The sequence below is a fragment of the Haematobia irritans genome, chromosome 3, assembly GCF_050003625.1.
Source record: "Haematobia irritans isolate KBUSLIRL chromosome 3, ASM5000362v1, whole genome shotgun sequence".
NCBI lineage: Eukaryota > Metazoa > Arthropoda > Insecta > Diptera > Muscidae > Haematobia > Haematobia irritans.
The window spans coordinates 36,098,614-36,122,459 of record NC_134399.1 but is presented as its reverse complement, the minus strand read 5'-3'; the positions used below and the strand labels follow the sequence as shown (position 1 = coordinate 36,122,459).

Genomic DNA, 23,846 nt, shown 5'->3' with positions numbered 1-23,846 from the left:
TCGTATGACACAACATTTTCAACTCCAATTTTTTTCCTCCAAACTATGAAATTTTATTTAACAAGTGAAAAAATAATTGCATCTAAAAATTTTGTTGAATTTGTCGAAAACTATTTACTTATTTTTGTGAAAACGGAGTGACATCTGCGTTTGTAATACAGTTTTGTAAGAATTTTCTAAAATTACCCAAAATATTCCTTCCCGGTGAGTTCACTGTTTTTTGAGTATCGTTCACTTACCCCACAATTTTATAAATAATCAGTTTCATGGCATGCTTCATTTGACCAAATGTATATAAATTATTCTTAGGCAGAGAACTGAAGAAATCATAGGACAGATTAGCCCCACTAAAATAAAAAAATAGAGAGTAACATATTAGCACTTTTTCGATTGCAATCTAATTAAACTCAACTTGATAAGAAAATAGATATCCATTAGAAATATTGAACGTTTCAGAAATAAATCTCGATGTTTCACCTTATTTTGTATCATGGCCAAGTCCAGATTGTTTGCCATGAAACTATATTCATTGATCAGGTGTAATAAGATGTAGGATATGGAAAAGATGAACATCATGCCACATAAGGGAGTTGATGTTGTCTGCAGCATATTGTAAACAACATTCGATAATGATATGGAATCCAAAAGTTCTTCAAAATAAAAGGAATACTGACGTGAGATGATCTCGGGAGCTTTAACTAAAAATACGAAACCAGAAGCAAAAAAAAAAACAAACTAAGTTGCACTAACTAAGTGTAACGTATATAACTTGTCTTACATACCTGGTTCAATTTGCGAAGCCCTAGTTAAGGTGAATTGCTTCAGGTCTACACTACCCAATGTACTCTTCCATTCTCCGATGTTTATTAATATATCATCTGCAGATGGTTTACTCTCTTGTAAAAGGCTGCTATCTGCTTTAGTAACTGGGATATCGGGGACATTGGACCGATTGACGTGTATTATATATCTCCTCAGTAAGAACACCGTCAAATGTATTAGCAGAGATCCAAATAACATGATTCTATATATTAAATGGTTTATTATTTAGGATTGGTTGGGATTGGAATAAGTATATACGACCGTAAGATTCGGCCGGGCCGAATCTTATGTACCCTACACCATGGGTTGGGTATAAACTTCTGCTAAAGGCTGAAATCCACAATCGAATTACTTGGGTTGTGGTAATGTATGAGTTAGTCCATGGCAATGAATGAGTTAATCCATATGGGGTATATGTTAGACAACAAGTCAGATTACATACCTATATAATTAGGAGTTCGGAAAGTCTTATCTGGGGATCAGTTTATATTGGTGCTATATATAATTATGGACCGATATGGACCAAGTTATGCATGGTTGTTAGAGGCCATATACTACTACGTATTAAATTTCAATCGATCGGATCCAATAGGCTCCGAAGGTCAAATCTGGGGATCGGTTTATATGGGGGCTATATATAATTATGGTCCAATATGAACCAATTTTTATATGAATGTTAGAAACCACGTACCACATTTCAACCGGATCGGATGAATTTTGCTCCTCCAAGAGGCTCCGGAGGTCAAATCTGAGGATCGGTTTATATGGGGGCTATATATAATTATGGACCGATATGGACCAAGTTACGCATGGTTGTTAGAGGCCATATACTAACTCAACGTATTAAATTTCAATCGAATCGTTACAAACCTCCGATATGTGATAAGTGGACTTTTTGAAATTTAAGTCATGCTTTTTATGATTGTTTATCGCTCCCTGTATTAATTAGTACAGGAAGACATAAACTAACATGTTTCAGATCAGGTACGAAATACAAAGTTATGTTATAATAAAAGACAAAATCTTTCGCAGTGAACTTACCACATGTCGAAGGGTTAAACCCGTCATACAGGGTACACTTATAAGTTAGAATCACCCAGCAAAAAAATTTGGAAGTTCTTCCAAAGGCACAACTTAAAAAGCACTTCCAGAAGATGCACTCCAAATGATGTTCTTTATTTTAACTACCCTGAAAGTTCTTTTAATTCAATTTTTTAAAATTTGGTTTTTTCATACTTTTAATGGGTAATTTTAACTTTTTTGTTTCAAATAGGTTAAAAACAGAGTAAGAATTCATAAAATGGTACAAATCACTTAAATTTTGTCGAAAAAAGTGCTAAATCCAATCAGAAAAATTGTGAACTTTTGAAAATATTTGAGGTCAAACGTTACTGACAAGCGTTAGAATCCATTAAAAATTATAAAAAATTATAAAAATTAATTATTTGACAAAATTTCACAGAATTTTTATACCCTCCACCATAGGATGGGGGGTATATTAACTTTGTCATTCCGTTTGTAACACATCGAAATATTGCTCTAAGACCCCATAAAGTATATATATTCTGGGTCGTGGTGAAATTCTGAGTCGATCTGAGCATGTCGGTCCGTCCGTCCGTCTGTTGAAATCACGCTAACTTCCGAACGAAAGAAGCTATCGACTTGAAACTTGGCACAAGTAGTTGTTATTGATGTAGGTCGGATGGTTTTGCAAATGGGCCATATCGGTCCACTTTTAGGTATAGCCCCCATAGAAACGGACCCCCGATTTGGCTTGCGAGGCCTCTAAGAGAAGCAAATTTCATCCGATCCAGCTGAAATTTGGTACATGGTGTTAGTATATGGTCTCTAACAACTATGCAAAAATCGGTCCATAATTATATATATAGCCCCCATATAAACCGATCCCCCGATTTGGCTTGCGAGGCCTCTAAGAGAAGCAAAATCCATCCGATCCGGCTGAAATTTGGTACATGGTGTTAGTATATGGTCTCTAACAACTATGCAAAAATCGGTTCATAATTATATATAGCCCCCATATAAACCGATCCCCAGATTTGGCTTGCGAGGCCTCTAAGAGAAGCAAATTTCATCCGATCCAGCTGAAATTTGGTACATGGTGTTAGTATATGGTCTCTAACAACCATGCAAAAATTGGTCCACATCGGTCCATAATTATATATAGCCTCCATATAAACCGATCCCCCGATTTGGTTTGCGAGGCCTCTAAGAGAAGCAAATTTCTTCCGATCCGGCTGAAATTTGGAACGTGGTGTTAGTATATGGTCTCTAACAACCATGCAAAAACTGGTCCACATCGGTCCATAAACTGGTCCACATCGGTCCCCATATACACCGATCACCAGATTTGACCTCCGGAGCCTCTTGGAAGACCAAAATTCATCTGATTCAGTTGAAATTTGGTACGTGGTGTTAATATATGGCCTCAAACTCCCATGCACAAATTGGTCGAAATCGGTCCATAATTATATATAGGCCCCATATAAACCGATCCCCAGATTTGACCTCCAGAGCCCCTTGGAAGAGCAAAATTCTTCCCATTCGGTTGAAATTTGGTACGTGATGTTAGTATATGGTATCCAAAAACCATGCAGGAATTGGTTCCTATCAGCCCATAATTATATATAGCTCCCATATAAACCGATCCCCAGATTTGACCTCCGGTGCCTTTTGGAGAAACAAATTCATCCGATCTGCTTGAAATTTGGTATGTGGTGATCGTATATGATATTTAACAACCATGCCAAAAGTGGTCCATATCAGTCCATAATCATATATAGCCCCATATAAACCGATCACGAGATTTGGTTTTGGAGCCTCTTGGAGGAGCAAATTTCATCCGAGTGAGTTGAAATTTGGTACATTGTGGTAGTATGTGGTGGTTAACAACCATGTCTAACTAGGTCCAAATCGGTCTATAGTTATATATATCCCCCAGATAAATCGATTTCCAATCACACAAAAATTGGTCCATATCAAGTTCATAATTGTATATAGCCCCCATATAAGCGACCCCATATTTCAATTCTGGCTCTCTACGTACCGTGCAAAAAGTCCATATCGATTCGTAATTATTTGTAGACTTAACTATACATAACTTTTTTGTCTAATATATACCACGTATGGACTAACTCACAATTTAGAAAACGATGTTAAGAAGTTTTAAGATACCACAACCCAAGTATTTCGATTGTGGATGACAGTCTTTCGTAGAAGTTTCTACGCAATCCATGGTGAAGGGTACATAAGATTCGGCCTGTCCGAACTTACGGCCGTATACACTTGTTTAATTTACATCCAAAACATTGAATTCGGATCACACCTAAAGAAGTGATGCAAATTTAGTGCAACGGTTGTTGAAATGGAGGACTTCCGTCCTATGACAAGCCCATGTTAAATTCATCGCTTCTGCGTCAATTTTTCACCACTTCCGGATCCAAAAAGAACATTTTCATTACTTTTTTGGCGACGCTTTTTTTGCTGGGCAGTAAAACAAAAAAATTCTTTTGTTTGTATGTAACATATAATACTCTTCCTGTCTAAACCATGGTTATCTAGATTATAAATACTTACACTAAAATATAGAAATTAAAATCTTCATATATTCTGTAATGTCCTGTAACTATGCGATGTCTCAAGTAGGTCACATTCCTTACGAAATTGGTTGTTTGAAATAAATAGACTTCCAAAATTTCGCGAAGATCAGTATTGGTGCACGATTTTGGAAAACATATCATCTGTTGAATTTTTTCGAACTACAGGAAAATAAAGTGGAAATAATTAAAGTTTATACATCATTAATTTATTATTTACCAATGCATCTACACAGAAAAAATATCACAAAAATATTTCCAATTAAAATGTTAATTGAAGCTGGAAACATTTTCAATTAAAAAATTAATTTTTAATCAAACTAAATGTTTAATCAAAACAAGTCCATAATTGACATTTTTGAATTAAGAAAATAATTGATACAATTAACTTTTAACTTTAAGCTAGTTAAAAATGTTACAGGGAATAAATCTTTTAATCAAACTAAAAGCATTAAATCAGTTAAGAAAGTGGTTGAAAATAGTTATGTTTACTGTTTAATTAAAAAATTAATCGGGTTTTGCAATCAACACCAATTACATTTTTAATTGCATCAATTAAAAAATTAATTGAAATTTGCTCTGAAATCAGTTCATTTTTTAATCATGTATTTTTTTTTTTTGATGCACAATTAAAACTGTTATTGATACTATAATTTTCGTGATTGAAGACATTTCACTTTAAAAATTAATTGGACCATTTAATTTCGTGATTGAAACAAGAAAAAAATTTTCTGTGTACAGTATGCAAACACCCTATTTTTACACAAAACAAGTAAGGAAAGTCTAAAGTCGGGCGGGGCCGACTATATTATACCCTGCACCACCATGTAGATCTAAATTTTCGACACCATATCACATCCGTCAAATGTGTTGGGGGCTATATATAAAGGTTTGTCCCAAATACATACATTTAAATATCACTAGATCTGGACAGGATTTGATAGACTTCTACAAAATCTATAGACTCAAAATAGAAGTCGGCTAATGCACTAGGGTGGAACACAATGTTAGTAACAAAATATTGGAAACATTTAAATCTGAAGCAATTTTAAGGAAACTTCGCAAAACTTTATTTATGATTTATCGCTCGGTATATATGTATTCGAAGTTTAGGAAAATTAGAGTCATTTTTACAACTTTTCGACTAAGCAGTGGCGATTTAACAAAGAAAATGTTGGTATTTTGAGCATTTTTGTCGAAATCAGAAAAACATATATATGGGAGTTATATCTAAATCTGAACCGATTTCAACCAAATTTGGCACGCATAGCTACAATGCTAATTCTACTCCCTGTGCTAAATTTCAACTAAATCGGAGTTAAAAATTGACCTCTGTGGTCATATGAGTGTAAATCGGGCGAAAGCTATATATGGGAGATATATCTAAATCTGAACCGATTTCAACCAAATTTGGCACGCATAGCTGCAATGCTAATTCTGCTCCCTGTGCAAAATTTCAACTAAATCGGAGTAAAAGATTGGCCACTGTGGTCATATGAGTGTAAATCGGGCGAACGATATATATGGGAGCTATATCTAAATCTGAACCGATTTCAATAAAATTTAGCACACTTGACTACACTACTAATTGTACTCCTAGTGCAAAATGTCAACCAAATTGGTGTAAAACTCCGACTTCTGGGACCGTATTAGTCCATATCGGGCGATAGATATATATGGGAGCTATATCTAAATCTGAACCGATTTCAATAAAATTTGGCACACTTGACTATAGTACTATTTGTTCTTCTTGTGCAAAATTTTAAGCAAATTAAGTTAAAACTCTGGCTTCTGGGGCCATATAAGTCCATATCGGACGAAATATATATATGAGATCTATATCTAAATCTGAACCGATTTCTTCCAAAATTAACAGGGTTCTATTCTGAGCCAAAACACATACTTGTGCCAAATTTGAAGTCGATTGGACTAAAACTGCGACCTAGACTTTGATTACAAAAATGTGTTCACGGACAGACGGACATGGCTACTGGGTGTTGCAAACATATGCACTAACTTATAATACCCTGTTCCACAGTGTGGCACAGGGTATAAAAAGTATACGCATTTGTTATACCCTCCATCGTTTTTAATACATCGTTGGTTCCAGACAATATTGGACCCAGACCCCATAAAGTATTTATGCTCTGGGTCGTGGTAAAATTCTGATTCGACGTAGCGATATCTCTCCGTCTGTTTGTTGAAATCACGCTAACTTCCGAAAGAAACAGTCCATTGGTTTGAAAGTTGTTCCACACTGAAAAGAAAGCATGCCCCGTTCAAAAGATTTTGTCTTTACTTTAAAAAATTTGGTATTGATTCCGAGCCAAAGAAGCGGAGAATACAAGTAAGGATACTTTTAAGACACAATCCTCTTCAGCTTTTTTCTTCATATGCTATCAAAGTCCTTTAAAAACGAGTTAACAACAACTCCTGCTGAAATAGTGCTCCATTTTTTGCTGGGTAGGACCACTTTTAGGTATAGCCCCCATATAAAGCCAACCTCAGATTTGATTTCCGGAATCTCTTGCTAGAGCGAATTTCATACGATACGTTTGAAATTTACTATATGCTCTCTAACAATCGTGCGAAAATTGGTCCATATCGCTGCACTCAAAACAAAGTGAACCCTCTATTTCACTAAAGGCAATTTAACTTTATTTTAGTTCATGGAATTATTATGTTTGAAGAAAGTTTCCTTTACTCTAATATTTTTTTGCGTACTTTAGTTAAATGAACTAAATAACGGGAAAATTATACACAAACGAAGCATAAAGATTTACTAGATTTCTCACAAAATAGTTCATTATTTCTTTAAATTTGTAAATTTTACTACAAATGCTCCCATCTTGAACTTCTTATGGCACTAAAGAGATTCTTACAATTTTGATCTTCAATTTTTTCCTTCAAACTACAAAATTTTCTTTAACAAGAAAATGATATTCAAATGAAGCATAAAGATTTACTAAAATTGGAATTTATTAAAATTTGTAAATTTTACCAATAATGTTCCTATCTTAAATTTCGTATGGCATTAAAGCCATTTTTGCAATTTTGAACTCCAATTTTTTCTTTCAAACTACGAAATTTTTTTTAAAAACTGAAAAAAAAGAAAACAATTATGTCTAATAAGTTTTCTTTAATTTGTCGAAAAATATTTACTTATTTTTGTGAAATCGGCATGACATCCGTGTTTGTAATACAGCTTAGTTAAAACTTTCTAAAATTAACCTAAATTTTTCGTCCTGGTGGGTACACTTTTTTCTGAGTTTAAGGAGAAACCTTTTTTACGAAAATTTAATAAACAATCAATAAAATTCACATAGATGCATTTTAAGTTTAAAATTTACACTTCGTGGGTTTTTTTATTTGCCTGCAAAACTGTCGGAGTCGGATATATAATTATGTGTACTGAAAAAAAAAAAACAGTGAACCCACCAGGAATAAAAATTTTGCTTAATTTAAACAAGTAAGTAAAGTAGAAAGTCGGGCAGGCCGACTTTATCATACCCTAAACCACCCTTACCATAGAAATAAAATTTTGAGAAAAAATACTATGTCTATGTATTTTGAAAATAATTTTTATAGAAATAATATTTTGAAAAAATGTCTATAGAGATACAATTTTAACAACATTTTCTATAGAAATAAAATGTTGGCAAAATTTTCTATAGGAATAAAGTTTTGACAAAAATTTCTATAGAAATATTTGTTTGGTAGATTTGTTGTAATTTGTGGTAATCTTCAAATTTTGTTAGATTTTTTACCACACATTGTTAAAGATCAAGCCTTGCCGGCTTTTAATATCCTCCTCTAGAGCCACGAAAATGTAAAAATTATTACAAAATGTGCCTACATTGTGGCCCTACAAGACGCTAAATATTAGAAAAAACCTACATATAGGGAATGTCTCCTACTTCTAGCAACACTGGCTGTAGTTGATATTGCACCTACGGGGTTAGTATGCCACTAATCTTGAGCTCATTATTAAAAAAGAGAAAATCGCTCAATTATTGTGGGTATTAAATCCAAATTTGTAAAAATCGAGCAATATTCTTATGAAAGAGCTACAAATACGTATAAATACGATCGGCTAGTACATCAAAATTTGAAATTTGAGTAACATTGGTTAATAAATAAAAGTACTATGGAAGCTATATCTAAATCTGAACCAATTTGCATAATATTTTGCGGGTTTGATTAATACCACAAAAGGTTACTTTGTGCAAGATTTGAGTAAGATCAGTTAAGAAATGAAGCCTGTGTGGTCAAACATAAGGTTATAAGGGCGAATTTTTCAAAATCGGGCGATACATATGTGGGAGCTATATCTAAATCTGAATCGATTTCGATAAAATTTGCACATATAGTTAGTACTATAGACGACTACATTTAGCCAACTTTGAGTAAGATCGGTTAACAAATAAGGGTTCTATGGCCAAATTTGGGAAAATCGAGGTATACATATATATGGCAGCTATATCTAAATCTGAACCGATTTAGATGATTTTATGCACATATAGTAAGTGCTATAGACGACTACATTTAGCCAAATTTGAGTAAGATCGGTTGATAAATAGGGGTTTTATGGCCAAATTTAGAAAAATCGGGCGGTACATATATATGGGAGCTATAGCTAAATCTGAACCGATTGAAATTTTGCAGACTTGAAGGGCGATGAAAGAGATTACCTTTTGCCAAATTTGGTGACGATCCGTTTGAAAAAAAGCGTAACGTGACCCCATTTGTCGAAATCGGGCGATATATATATATGGGAGCTATATCTAAATTTGATCCGATTTCTTCCAAATTCAATAACGTTCGTTCTTGTGCCCAAAAAACTCCCTGTACCAAATTTCATCAAAATCGGTTAATAATTGTGACCGGAATCCTGTGAACAACAAATACATGGACAGACGGACGGACTTATACCCTGACCACTATGTGGTTTAGGGTATAAAAATGTTGATTATTTTTATACCCACCACCATAAAATGGTGACGGGGGTATAATAAGTTTGTCATTCCGTTTGTAACACATCGAAATATCGATTTCCGACTATATAAAGTATATATATTCTTGATCAGGGAGAAATTCTAAGACGATATAAGCATGTCCGTCTGTCCGTCTGTCTGTCTGTCTGTCTGTTGTAATCACGCTACAGCCTTCAATAATGGCGCTATCGTCCCGAAATTTGGCACAGATTAGTTTTTTGTTTGCAGGCAGGTCAAGTTCGAAGATGGCCTATATCGGTCCAAGTTTTGATATAGTCCCCATATAAACCGACCTCCCGATTTGGGGTCTTGGGCCTATAAAAATCGTAGTTTTTATCAGATTTGCCTGAAATAGGAAATCTAGAAGTATTTTGAGACCATAAAGAGGTGTGTCGAAAATGGTCCGTATCGGTCCATGTTTTAGTATAGCCCCCATATAGACCGATCTCCCGATTTTGCTTCTTAGGCGTCTAGACACAGTATTTTCTATCCGATTTGTCTGAAATTGAAAATCCAGTGGTATTTTAGGACCATAAGGAGGTGAGTCGAAAATCGTTCGTATCGGTCCATGTTTTGATATAGCCCCCATATAGACCGATCTCCCGATTTTGCTTCTTGGGCGTCTAGAAACTATATTTACCATCCGATTTGCCTGAAATTGGAAATCTAGAGGTATTGTGGGACTATAAAGAGGTGTGTCGAAAATGATCCATATCGGTCCGTGTTTTGGTATAGCCCCCATATAGACCGATCTCCCGATTTTGCTTCTTACGCGTCTAGAAAAAGTATTTCTATCCGATTTGTCTGAAATTGAAAATCTAGAGGTATTTTAGGACCATAAGGAGGTGTGTCGAAAATCGTTCGTATCGGTCCATGTTTTGATATAGCCTCCATATAGACCGATCTCCCGATTTTGCTTCTTGGGCGTCTAGAAACTATATGTACCATCCGATTTGCCTGATATTGGAAATCTAGAGGTATTGTGGGACTATAAAGAGGTGTGTCGAAAATGATCCATATCGGTCCATGTTTTGGTATAGCCCCCATATAGACCGATCTCCCGATTTTGCTTCTTACGCGTCTAGAAACAGTATTTTCTATCCGATTTGTATGAAATTGAAAATCTAAAGTTATTTTGGGACTATAAAGAGGTGTGTCGAAAATAATCCATATCGGTCCATGTTTTGGTATAGCCCCCATATAAACCAACCTCCCGATTTGGAGTCTTGGGCCTATAAAAACCGTAGTTTTTATCCAATTTGCCTGAAATTGGAAATATGGAGGTATTTGAGGACCATAAAAAGGTGTGCCGAAAATGGTGTTCATCGGTCCATGTTTTGGTATAGCCCCCATATGGGCCGATATCCCGATTTAGCTTTTAGGGATTCTAGAAACTATATTTACCATCCGATTTGCCTGAAATTGGAAATCTAGAGATATTTGAGGACCATAAAAAGGTGTGCCGAAAATGGTGCTCATCGGTCCATGTTTTGATATAGCCCCCATAGAGACTGATTTCCCGATTTTGCTTCTTGGGCTTCTAGAAACTATATTTACCATCCGCTTTGCCTGAAATTCTCGAGCTATAATAACCTGTATTTATTACATGATTTGCTTGAAATTCGAAATCTAGAGGTATTTTTAGATTACAAATAAGAGTGCCGAATTTGAGGTATATCGGTCCATATTTTGGTATAACCCCCATATAGACTGATCTCTAGATTTTTACTTCTAGAGACTATATTTTCTGGCCGATTTGTTTGAAATTGAAAATCTGGAGATATTTTAAGATCACAAATATGTGAGTAGCAAATGGTGCCTATCGGTCCATGTTTTGGTATAGCCCCCATATACACCGATCTCCCGGCTTTATTTCTTGGGTTTTTATCCGATTTGCTGGAAATTAGTAATCTATAATAAAATTTTAGACAAACGAAATTTCTTTTTCTTATTAAGTGTTTTCGTTTATTCAACGATTGTCTCTAAAATTTGTGTCAAAATAAAACTTTGCTTATCTAAAATTACATTTCTCAAAAAAGAATACACTTCTTTCAGAGTATAGCAGGCGCACTGATCATGAAAATTGCTTCAAACTGAAAGTAAAAGTTCCAGATTTTACTCATCGTATTTAAATAAATGCGATATGTTTATATTTTCTCTAAAACTCTAACAAAATTGGTTCTCATAAATCCAAAATCTTATCAGGTCTTCATAGGTATTCTACCTTTAAAGTTTGTCTTCGGGAGCTGGCTCGTTTGGGAGAAGATTTGTCATCAAACCCCCTACAATTCTATATATTATCAAGTAACCCACTACGACGAAGAGTTTTCATAGTAAACTATTATACTTTATTCATGGTGGTGGGTATTTAAAATTCGGCCCGGCCGAATTTACTGCTATATATACTTGTTATAAATATCGTAAAAATAAGTAAATATTTATCGACAAATTCAAATTTTACCCCTTTTTATTTCATTTAACTAACGTACGCAAAAAATTATTAATGACAAGGAAAAATTCTCAAAACAAAATAATTCCATTAATTTAAATAGAATTCAATTGGCTTTAGTGCCATATTGGATTCACTTTGTTTTTTGAGTTTATAAATCCCCTAATGCAAATACCGATCGTTATGCTTAAGTCCATGCTGAACTGATTATTACTTACCCGAAAAAAATTATCATATCCAATTTCCATTAGAAAATGACCAGATATTAGATGAACATCGAATGGCAATGCGAAGAGTTTGTAATTTGGATTTGAAAATTGCAATTGTATGTCATTATGTTGCTGCGATAGAAATCGACACAAATTTGGATTTTGTAAACGAACTGAAGTACCAGAAAAGGCTGCTCCCGCGTAATAACTGGAGGCGTCATACACTACATAGAAACGAAGAAGAGGAAACAACCTCAACACTACATTACCAAGGCCCATAAATTATGGTTGACCTACATTTCACAGCCCAATATTCACCATTGCGTAGTCCTTGAACATAGACATACATGTCTTTGAAACACGTCTGTGTGATATTCCATTCCTTATCGCTGAATTCAAAGAACCTTATCAGAGCGTATGGACTAAAAGTCTCAAAGGCGTAATTTACACTGGTAATAATAGTAGGATTACACTGAACTCCATTCGGCCTAATCATTATGGCCAATAGACCAAAAGCCAATAAAGAAATTCGAAGTTGATGGCAAGAACTACATTCGTTCATCTCAAGTGTTAATGATAGACTGCCTGCATATGAGTCATAATAATCATGGGGAGTTCCTTATTACTTTCTTATTGAAATCAAAAGTTTTCTTCATTTGAACTTTGGTTGATTTTGAAAAATCTCATCATGCGAACAAAATGATAAAGTGGAAAAATTGCAAATGGAATTTAAATATCGACCACAATATCAATACAGTAGTGGGCAAATAAATGGCACAACTTCTACCGCATCTGGCATGAATTAATTGGATATCCCAGCAACAAGTATATACAGCAGTAAGTTCGCCCAGGCCGAATATTAAATACCCACCACCATGAATCAAATATAACAGTTACCTTTGAAAACTCTTCGTCGTGTTACTTGATTATGTATAACGGGTTACTTGATAATTTATAGAATGATAATATATAGGAATGATTAAATAATGCCCTGATTTAATTTCAGTTTCAAGCAACTTTCATGATCAGTGTTCTATACCCTCAACAAGTGAAATCGTTCTATATGGAGGCCTTATCAAATAGAAAGATAACAACTAAATCCATTACAATTTTAGGCAAATCGGATAAAAACTACGGTTTATATAAGCCCAAGGAGGTAAATCCGTAAATCAGTCTATATGGGTGCTATACCAAAAATATACACCGATACACAAAATTAAGCACACCATGTTGTGGTTCTGAAAAACCTACAGAATTTATCGATACACAATTTATTCGGAATAACTATTTTTGGTCCCAAAAAACCACTAGATTTCAAATTTCAAGCAAAAAACAACGGTTTCTAGAAGCTCAAGAAGTAAACTCGGGAGATCGGGCTATAGCAAACCATAGACCGATATACACCATATTCGACACACCCGTCCTAACATACCTTTAGATTTCTAAATTCAGGAAAATCGGATTGAAAATACGGATTCTAGAAGCGCAAGACCCCAAATTTGGTCGGTTTATATGGGGGCTATACCAAAACATGGACCTATACACCTCATTTTCGAGACACCTATTTTTGGTCCTAAAATAACTATAGATTTCAAATTTCAGGAAAATAGGATTGAAAATACAGTTTCTAGAAGCCCAAGAAGGTAAATTGGGAGGTCGGTCTATATCGCTTTACCAAAACATAGACCGGTCCCAAAAAACCACAAGATTTCAAATTTCAAGCAAATTGAATAAAAACAAAGGTTTCTAGAAGCTCAAGAAGTAAACTCGGGATATCCGGCTATAGCAAACCATAGACCGATACACACCATATTCGGCACACCCGTCCTAACATATATTTAGATTTCTAAATTCAGGAAAATCGGATTGAAAATACGGATTCTAGAAGCACAAGACCCCAAATTGGGTCGGTATATATGGGTGCTATACCAAAACATGGACCTATACACCTCATTTTCGACACAACTATTTTTGGTCCTAAGATAACTATAGATTTCAAATTTCAGGAAAATAGGATTGAAAATACAGTTTCTAGAAGCCCAAGAAGGTAAATTTGGGAGATCGGTCTATATTGCTTTACCAAAACATAGACCGATAGGCACCATTTTCGGCACATTTATTTACAGTCCTAAAACACCTCTAGGTTTCCAATTTCAGGCAAATCGGATAGAAAATACGGTTTCTAAAAGGACAAGACCCCAAATCGGGGGGTCGGTTTATATGGGGGCTATACCAAAACAAGGATTGATATAGCCCATCTTGAATAGAATTTCTCCCTGATCACGAATATATATATACTTTATATAGTCGGAAATCGATATTTCTATGTGTTACAAACGGAATGACAAACTTATTATACCCCCAACACCATTCGGATTGAATACGGTGGTGGGTATAAAAAAGAGCTTCCAAAAAATGTAGTTTGGGTTCCCAATTTGTGACCCGCAGGTAGTGCAAACTTGGATCATCTCCAATGAATTTTACATGGGCTTATCATACGACGGAAGTACTCCTTTTTGAGATCCTTTGCATTGCTTTAGAAGTTGTGCCTTGGAAGTTCTTTTGGATGAAGAAATTTAAAAAACAAAAAAAATTTCTAACTTCACTTTTTATTTTTATCAGTATTTTTATACCTTCCACCATAGGATGGGGGTATATTAACTTTGTCATTCCGTTTGTAACACATCGAAATATTGCTCTAAGACCCCATAAAGTATATATATTCTGGGTCGTGGTGAAATTCTGAGTCGATCTGAGCATGTCCGTCCGTCCGTCAGTTGAAATCACGCTAACTTCCGAACGAAACAAACTATCGACTTGAAACTTGGCACAAGTAGTTGTTATTGATGTAGGTCGGATGGTATTGCAAATGGGCCATATCGGTCCACTTTTACGTATAGCCCCCATATAAGCGGACCCCAAAATTTGGCTTGCAGACCCTCTAAGAGAAGCAAATTTCATCCGATCCGGCTGAAATTTGGTACATAGTGTTAGCATGTGGTCTCCAATAACCATGCAAAAATTGGTCCACATCGGTCCATAATTATATATAGCCCCCATATAAACCGATCCCCCAAATTTGGCTTGCAGACCCTCTAAGTGAAGCAAATTTCATCCGATCCGGCTGAAATTTGGTACATGGTGTGAGTATATGGTCTCTAACAACCATGAAAAACTTGGTCCACTTCGGTCCATAATTATATATAGCCCCCATATAAACCGATCCCCCGATTTGGCTTGCGGAGCCTTTAAGAGAAGCAAATTTCATCCGATCCGGCTGAAATTTGGTACATGGTGTTAGTATATGGTCTCTAACAACCATGAAAAACTTGGTCCACTTCGGTCCATAATTATATATAGCCCCCATATAAACCGATCCCCCGATTTGGCTTTCGGATCCTCTAAGAGAAGCAAATTTCATCCTCTTGGAAGACCAAAATTCATCTGATTCAGTTGATATTTGGTACGTGGTGTTAATATATGGCCTCAAACACCCATGCAAAAATTGGTAGAAATCGATCCTAATTATGTATAGCCCCCATATAAACCGATCCTCAGATTTGACATGGCAAAAGTGGTCCATATCAGTCCATAACCACATATAGCCCCCATATAAACCGATCCCGAAATTTGGTTTTGGAGCCCCTTGGAGGAGTAAATTTCATCCGAGTCAGTTGAAATTTGGTACATTGTGCTAGTATATGGCCGTTAACAACCATGCCTAACTAGGTCCATATCGGTCTATAGTTATATATAGCCCTCAGATAAATCGATCCCCAATCACACAAAAATTGGTCCATATCACGTTCGTAATTTTATATAGCCCCCATATAAGCGACCCCCATATTTAAATTCTGGCTCCCTACGTACCGTGCAAAAGTCCATATCGATTCGTTATTATTTGTAGACTTATATACCTTTTTGTAATAATATATACCACGTGTGGACTAACTCACAATTTAGAAAACGATTTAAGATACCACAACCCAAGTAATTCGATTGTGTATAACAGTCTTTCGTAGAAGTTTCTACGCAATCCATGGTGGAGGGTACATAAGATTCGGCCTGGCCGAACTTACGGCCGTTTATACTTGTTTGTAATACTTTTATGTTCTTATTATCTAATTTTTACAAATTGAAAAACTTCTTCGCTTCCACCGGAAGCGAACAAATAAAATAATTTCCATTTATTTGTCCTTACTGTAGTAATATTCCTTTTAAACGTAGTAATATTCAGAAGATTTAAATTTATTGCGAACACTACATAAAACAACGATTTGTATACATCACCTCAAAGAATTTCTTCTCAAGTGTATATTAAATTCATCTCTACAGGCAGAGAAGGAATATAATTAAATCAAACATGTTTCAAGAGCATAATGTTACTTTTGGACGGTGACTATGTAACATTTTTGTCGCAAAAATATTGTTCTCTGGGCAAACATATATGTACATGCTTGCTTGTCGAAATTAGATACCTAATTTTTTTTAGAAAATAACATGGTTTCCTTAAACATGTTTCCCGTCCAAAAACAACATTTTGCACATTTGCAAATTTTTTTGCTGAGATAGTAAATGTATATTTTACATCCGTTCATATTATGTTACATGTATTTGCAATTGTACACTATTTCTTTATCCATCAATGTTAGCATCATTGTCGTAGATTGATATGCAATGCATTTTTACACTTTCTTTGAAATGGGTTCACGATTTGTACATACTGACCTCATAACGAAATCAAAAGTGGCGTATAATAAAAATAACATAATAATACGACAGATAACCGATATAAGAAAGTCGCAGCAAGTAGAGAATGTGGAACTTCCGAAACGATCGTCCATCTAACCATCTTGCTGTCTAAGGACTTTGTCCAAATCAATTTGACATACTTTTCCTGGTTGGTTAAGCTTGTAGTTTGATCAACGCATGGTTTTAAGCTGAAATCAAAACAATAACAAAATCAGAAATCTTTTTTTCTTATATTTTTTCTTATAGGTAAATAAATTAGCTTACTAATAGTATCCGATATCTATACTGCAATTTTAATTTTTGGAGTTAAGTGATATGAGGAAATCCCACAGGAAGCTCTTCAACCATGTCCACAAAAGCTCCGGAGGACTAAGACGCTTACAAGATGAATCTGAGAGGATATAAGCGAGATGTGAGATGTGTGCTCTGGGACAACTCTGGGAATTATTAGTATCCACTCGGGGTCTCATTTAAACTTCGGAAGGCCATTGGGCACCGTTAAGTGGCGAGGCTGACTGATATTTATCTCAGAACATGTATCAACTCAAGATTGCTCCCGAAACGACAACATGCATTGATCACGTACTGCAAAGAGCCCAAATTCCCACGGTTAAGCCCATCTCCTTTGGTGGTATTGAAATTCCCTTTGGTGAGTGTGTAAAATACCCCGAAATTATATTGGACTGGCGGCTGTAGTTTAAGAAAGGACTGGCTATACACACACAAAAAAATGGATTCAATCGCGAAATTAATTGATCCAATTATTTTTAATTGAAATGTCTGGGGATCGGTTTATATGGGGCTATATATAATTATAGACCGATGGGGATAATATTCTGCGTGGTTGTGAGAGACCATATACTAACACCACGTGTCAAATTTCAAACAGATCGGACTAATTTTGCTCCTCCAAGAGGCTCCGGAGGTCAAATCTAGGGATTGGTTTATATGGGGGATATATATAATTATAGACCGATATGGACCAATTATTGCATGATTGTTGCAGAGTATATACTAACACCACGTACCAAATTTCAACCGGAGCGGATGAAATTTGCTTCTCTAAGAGGCTCCGCAAGCCAAATTTGGAGGTCGGTTTATATGGGGGCTACACGTAAAAGTGGTCCCATATGGTCCATTTGCAATACCATCCAACCTACATGAATAACAATTACTTATGTTATGCCAAGTTTCAAGTCGATAGCTTGTTTCGTTCGGAAGTTAGCGTAATTTCAACAGAAGGACGGACGGACGGACGGACGGACATGCTTAGATCGACTCAGAATTTCATCACGACCCAAAATATATATACTTTATGGGGTCTTAGAGCAATATTTCGATGTGTTACAAACGGAATGACAAAGATAGAATAACTTTAAAGGGTGATACGGTCAAAATTTGGTCAAGGGAAAACGCGTGTAAATCGGTGAAATCGTTTATTTAAAAAATTAAATTAAATTTCTTTTTCAAGTTCAATTAGTATAAAATTCAGGAAAAATATTCAGTTAAGCTTTCGCTTTTCCAAATCCGAATTGCCGAGCCTCACGCTTAACACCTGCCATCAGATTTTGTACAGCCACCTTGTCCACCTTCTTCGCCGCAGAAAGCCAGTTTGCCTTGAACTGCTACTCGTCCTTAGCAGTTTTTTTGGTCTTCTTTAGGTTCCGCTTGACAATAGCCCAGTATTTCTCAATTGGGCGGAGCTCTGGCGTGTTGGGAGGGTTCTTGTCCTTGGGAACCACCTGCACGTTGTTGGCGGCGTACCACTCCATGGCCTTTTTACCGTAATGGCAAGATGCCAAATCCGGCCAAAACAGTACGGAACAACCGTGTTTCGTCAGGAAAGGCAGCAGACGTTTATTCAAACACTCTTTCACGTAAATTTCTTGGTTGACAGTCCCGGAAGCTATGAAAATGCTGCTTTTCAAGCCACAGGTACAGATGGCTTGCCAAACCAGATATTTCTTTGCGAACTTTGACAGTTTTATGTGCTTGAAAATATCTGCTACCTTTCCCCTTCCTTTTGCCGTATAAAACTCCTGTCCCGGAAGCTGCTTGTAGTCGGCTTTGACATAGGTTTCGTCGTCCATTATCACGCTTCGTCAGCATCGTCGTGTACAGCCTCCGGGATCGCGCTTTGGCCGTCGTATTTTGTTTATCATCGCGATTTGGAGTCACTACCTTCTTGTAAGTCGATAGTCCGGCTCGTTTTTTGGCTCGATGCACGGTTGTAGACGATACACCCAGCTTATTTGCGGCATCTCGGAGAGAGAGCTTAGGGTTTCGCTTGAAACTACCGGCAACTCTCTTTGTCGTCTCAGCGGCTTCCGGTTTTCGATTTCCCCCCGATCCAGACTGTCGACAAACGTTCCCCAAACACTTTAATTACATTTGTAACGGTTGATTTGGCAACTTTTAGCGATTTTGCCAGCTTTGCGTGCGAGTAGCTCGGATTTTCGCGATGCGCGAGCAAAATTTTGATACGCTGCTCTTCTTGCTTGGACGGCATTTTGACAACTGAAGAGTGAATTCCAAAATCAAAATAGGAGCAACATTCTACACACACACACCTTCAAAATGGGGGGGTGTTCAGGTTTTTTAAATGCAAAATTGAAAGAAATACGTCAAGTTTATATTGACCAAATTTTGAGCGTATCACCCTTTATATTTAGCTCAAGGACAAGAGACCTATTTTTTATAGGCGAGTCCCAACGGCGTTCCACATTGATCTGAAACCACAGGAGCTTTGAAACACTCAGAAATGTTACCAGCATTACTGAGTATTCGGTCGCAACCGAGATTGAATCCACGACCTTACGTATGCAAGGCGGGCATGCTAACCACAGTGGCATCCTCCAAGGTGGCTCCAGGTGCCGAAAAAAAAATTGGTGACAAATAGGAACTATAAACACTGAAAAAAATATTGTCGACCTTACGACATTTCATGTCTTTAAAATACGAATGCAAATTTTGCTTAGCATAGAAGATGTATTCCTCTAATATAAATATTTTTTCCTTGTCCAAGAGCCGATAAACTTTTCAATGAAGTCGTATTTTCCTTATAATTAAGTGATTTCACTTAAAAATGGGTATCATAACATGAAAGAAAAAATGTTTGGGCTAAGGTCAACTTAAGAAGGAACAAGATACTGAGCTCTTATTTCTTTCAGACTATGACCGACTTGCGAGAATGCAGCCTGAGGAGTATTCTCGCCTTCATCAAGGCATCGGGGTGGAGGACCTAGGCGCATCCGAAGGACACATTATTCTAGAGTGAACTCATTCCGGCCGGAGCGAGACAGACACGACGATGAAGATGGAGAGAAGTTTGAGGAACCGCAATGGACCAAATATGGTCTAATAATACTATTGGCGCGAAGTATAATGACTATTGTATGAGCTGTCATGATGCGGAGGAAAAGGAATCAATAAAACACCTCTTGTGAGTGTCCTGCATTTTGTGTAAGGCGTAAGCAAATTTTAGGGGCATATAGCTTCAGATTACTGGCGGACCTGGAAAACGTTAACTTAAGCAGTCTGCTAATGTTTTTGGAACAATCTGGTTGGTTCAACAGAAGAAATTATCGAGAAGGTTCAGAAGTTAAAACTAGAAGTTCCCATAGGTAATAGGTACTTTTAGTTAATGTGGTATCACAATGGACTGAATAGTCTAAGTGAGCCTGAATCTTAATCGGGCTGCCACTTTAACCTAACCTATGGTCGATTGGACACAAATCCGCTAGTTCGGATTGGTGTCATCCTCCATAACCTAACCTAACCTAAGGTCAACTTGACTTTAATAATTCAGAAAAATTCTTTAAAATTTAATGAAATTGTCTTTAAACTTGTTGTCCTTTTGCATCTTGACTACAAAGCAAAAAATCGTTCAAATATGGGACATGTTTTTCAACACTTTATTTTGGAGACGTTTTTACTGGAAACATAGCATAATTTCTACTGGAAGTCGAGCCTTAATTTGGAAAATAAAATTGTAGTTAACTCGTTTTTAAAGGACTTTAATAGCATACGAAGGAAAAAAGCTGAAAAAGCGAAAAATTAAAATTTGCTTCCTACACACAGAGAAGGAATATGATCACCCCAACCATGTTTCAAGAGCAAAATGTTACTTTTTAACGGAAAACATGTAACATGTTTGTCGACACCATGTTATTTTCTCGCAAATTATGTATACGATTTCGGAAAGCATGTTATGTTTGACGAGAAAAGAATATTTTTGCGACAAAAATGCTACATGATCGCCGTGAAAAAGTAACATGGTGCTCTTGAAATAGGTTTGAGGTGATCATATTCCTTCTCTGGGTGTAGAAGCAAGTACACAAAACCCAAATTTAAAAGAGAATTGTGTCTTAAAAGTATCCTTACTTATATTCACCGCTTCTTTGGCTCGGAAACAATACCAACATTTTTAAAGCAAAGACAAAATCTTTGGAACCGGACATACTTTTTTTCAGTGTACCTTTTACCTACTCATATCATACTGCTTGTAAGCGCACATTGAAAATACTACTATTATCCTCAAATGTGAATCTGAAAAAATTATTTTTAACCAAATTGTTGGATTTGCTTTTATTGAAATAATGTTAATAAAATAGTTTGAATTTAATAAAAATAAATAATAATAAATTAAAATAAATATAATTAAATTAACCTGAAGAAAATTATATTAATTAACCCTTTCACTACCGAAATAAACCTAATGATAAAAATTTTTATTTTTATTCTGTTTTTACTTGTACTAACAGCATGTAGAGCAAAAATTGTCATTTTGAAAACCTACCTCAATTAACAGGTTGGCTGATAAGTCCCCGGTCTAACAAAGAAAAACACATTTTTTTTTTGTCAAAATTCGTTTTTATTATTCAACATAGTTCCCTTCAAGAGCGATACAACGATTATAACGACCTTCCCATTTTTTAATACCATTTTGGTAGTACTCCTTCGGTTTTACTTCAAAATAGGCCTGAGTTTCGGCGATCACCTCTTCATTGCAGCCAAATTTTTTCCCTGCGATCATCCTTTTGAGGTCTGAGAACAAGAAAAAGGCGCTGGGGGCCAGATCTGGAGAATACGGTGGGTGGGGAAGCAATTCGAAGCCCAATTCATGAATTTTTGCCATCGTTCTCAATGACTTGTGGCACGGTGCGTTGTCTTGGTGGAACAACACAGTTTTCTTCTTCATATGGGGCCGTTTTGCCGCGATTTCGACCTTCAAACGCTTCAATAACGCCATATAATAGTCACTGTTGATGGTTTTTCCCTTCTCAAGATAATCGATAAAAATTATTCCATGCGCATCCCAAAAAAACAGAGGCCATTACCTTGCCAGCGGACTTTTGAGTCTTTCCACGCTTCGGAGACGGCTCACCGGTCGCTGTCCACTCAGCCGACTGTCGATTGGACTCAGGAGTATAGTGATGGAGCCATGTTTCATCCATTGTCACATATCGACGGAAAAACTCGGATGTATTACGAGTTAACAGCTGCAAACACCGCTCAGAATCATCAACACGTTGTTGGTTTTGGTCAAATGGAGAACGCGCGGCACCCATTTTGCACAGAGCTTCAGCATATCCAAATATTGATGAATGATATGACCAACACGTTCCTTTGATATCTTTAAGGCCTCTGCTATCTCGATCAACTTCAATTTACGGTCATTCAAAATCATTTTGTGGATTTTTTTATGTTTTCGTCGGTAACAACCTCTTTCGGGCGTCCACTGCGTTCACCGTCCTCCGTGCTTATTTCACCACGCTTGAATTTTGTATACCAATCAATTATTGTTGATTTCCCTGGGGCAGAGTCCGGAAACTCATTGTCAAGCCAAGTTTTTGCTTCCACCTTATTTTTTCCCTTCAAAAAACAGTATTTTATCAAAACACGAAATTCCTTTTTTTCCATTTTTTTCGCAATAACAAAAGTTGCTTCACAAATTTTGACACTAATCATTTGAAGGTTTGTACTTTATAAAAATAATATACATTTAATACTAGCGACGCCATCTATGTGTCAGACCGGGGACTTATCATCCAACCTGTTACTTCACGAGCTATATGAGCTTGTTATGAAAACTTAATTCTTGAATTGTGACCAAATGGCCTTACGAAAATAAGCGCTATTTGGCCTATAATATCTTTCAAAGTGTGAGGAAAAATACAAAAAAAACAAGTAAGGAAAGTCTAAAGTCGGGCGGGGCCGACTATATTATACCCTGCACCACTTTGTAGATCTAAATTTTCGATACCATATCACATCCGTCAAATGTGTTGGGGGCTATATATAAAGGTTTGTCCCAAATACATACATTTAAATATCACTCGATCTGAACAGAATTTGATAGAATTCTACAAAATCAATAGACTCAAAATTTAAGTCGGCTAATGTACTAGCGTGGAACACAATGTTAGTAAAAAAAATATGGGAAACATTTAAATCTGAAGCAATTTTGAGGAAACTTCGCAAAAGTTTATTTATGATTTATCGCTCGATATATATGTATTAGAAGTTTAGGAAAATTAGAGTCATTTTTACAACTTTTCGACTAAGCAGTGGCGATTTTACAAGGAAAATGTTGGTATTTTGACAATTTTTGTCGAAATCAGAAAAACATATATATGGGAGCTATATCGAAATCTGAACCGATTTCAACCAAATTTTGCACGCATAGCTACAAAGCTAATTCTACTCCCTGTGCAAAATTTCAACTAAATCGGAGCAAAAAATTGGCCTCTGTGGTCATATGAGTGTAAATCGGCCGAAAGCTATATATGGGAGCTATATCTAAATCTGAACCGATTTCAACCAAACTTGACACGCATAGCAACAATGCTAATTCTACTCCCTGTGCAAAATTTCAACTAAATCGGAGCAAAAAATTGGCCACTGTGGTCCTATGAGTGTAAATCGGGCGAAAGCTATATATGGGAGCTATATCTAAATCTGAATCGATTTCAACCAAATTTGGCACGCATAGCTATAATGCTAA

General features: G+C 36.1%; 1 protein-coding gene across 1 annotated transcript; it reads right to left on the bottom strand.

The window, feature by feature from the left end:
- Positions 1-235: 235 nt before the first annotated feature.
- On the bottom strand, positions 236-1,020 carry LOC142230840 (uncharacterized). Its single transcript, XM_075301463.1, has 3 exons — positions 783-1,020; positions 413-698; positions 236-347 (listed from the first exon to the last, which is right to left on the bottom strand). The coding sequence occupies exons 1-3, from the start codon at positions 1,018-1,020 to the stop codon at positions 236-238; spliced, it is 636 nt and encodes a 211-aa protein (XP_075157578.1).
- Positions 1,021-23,846: the final 22,826 nt, after the last annotated feature.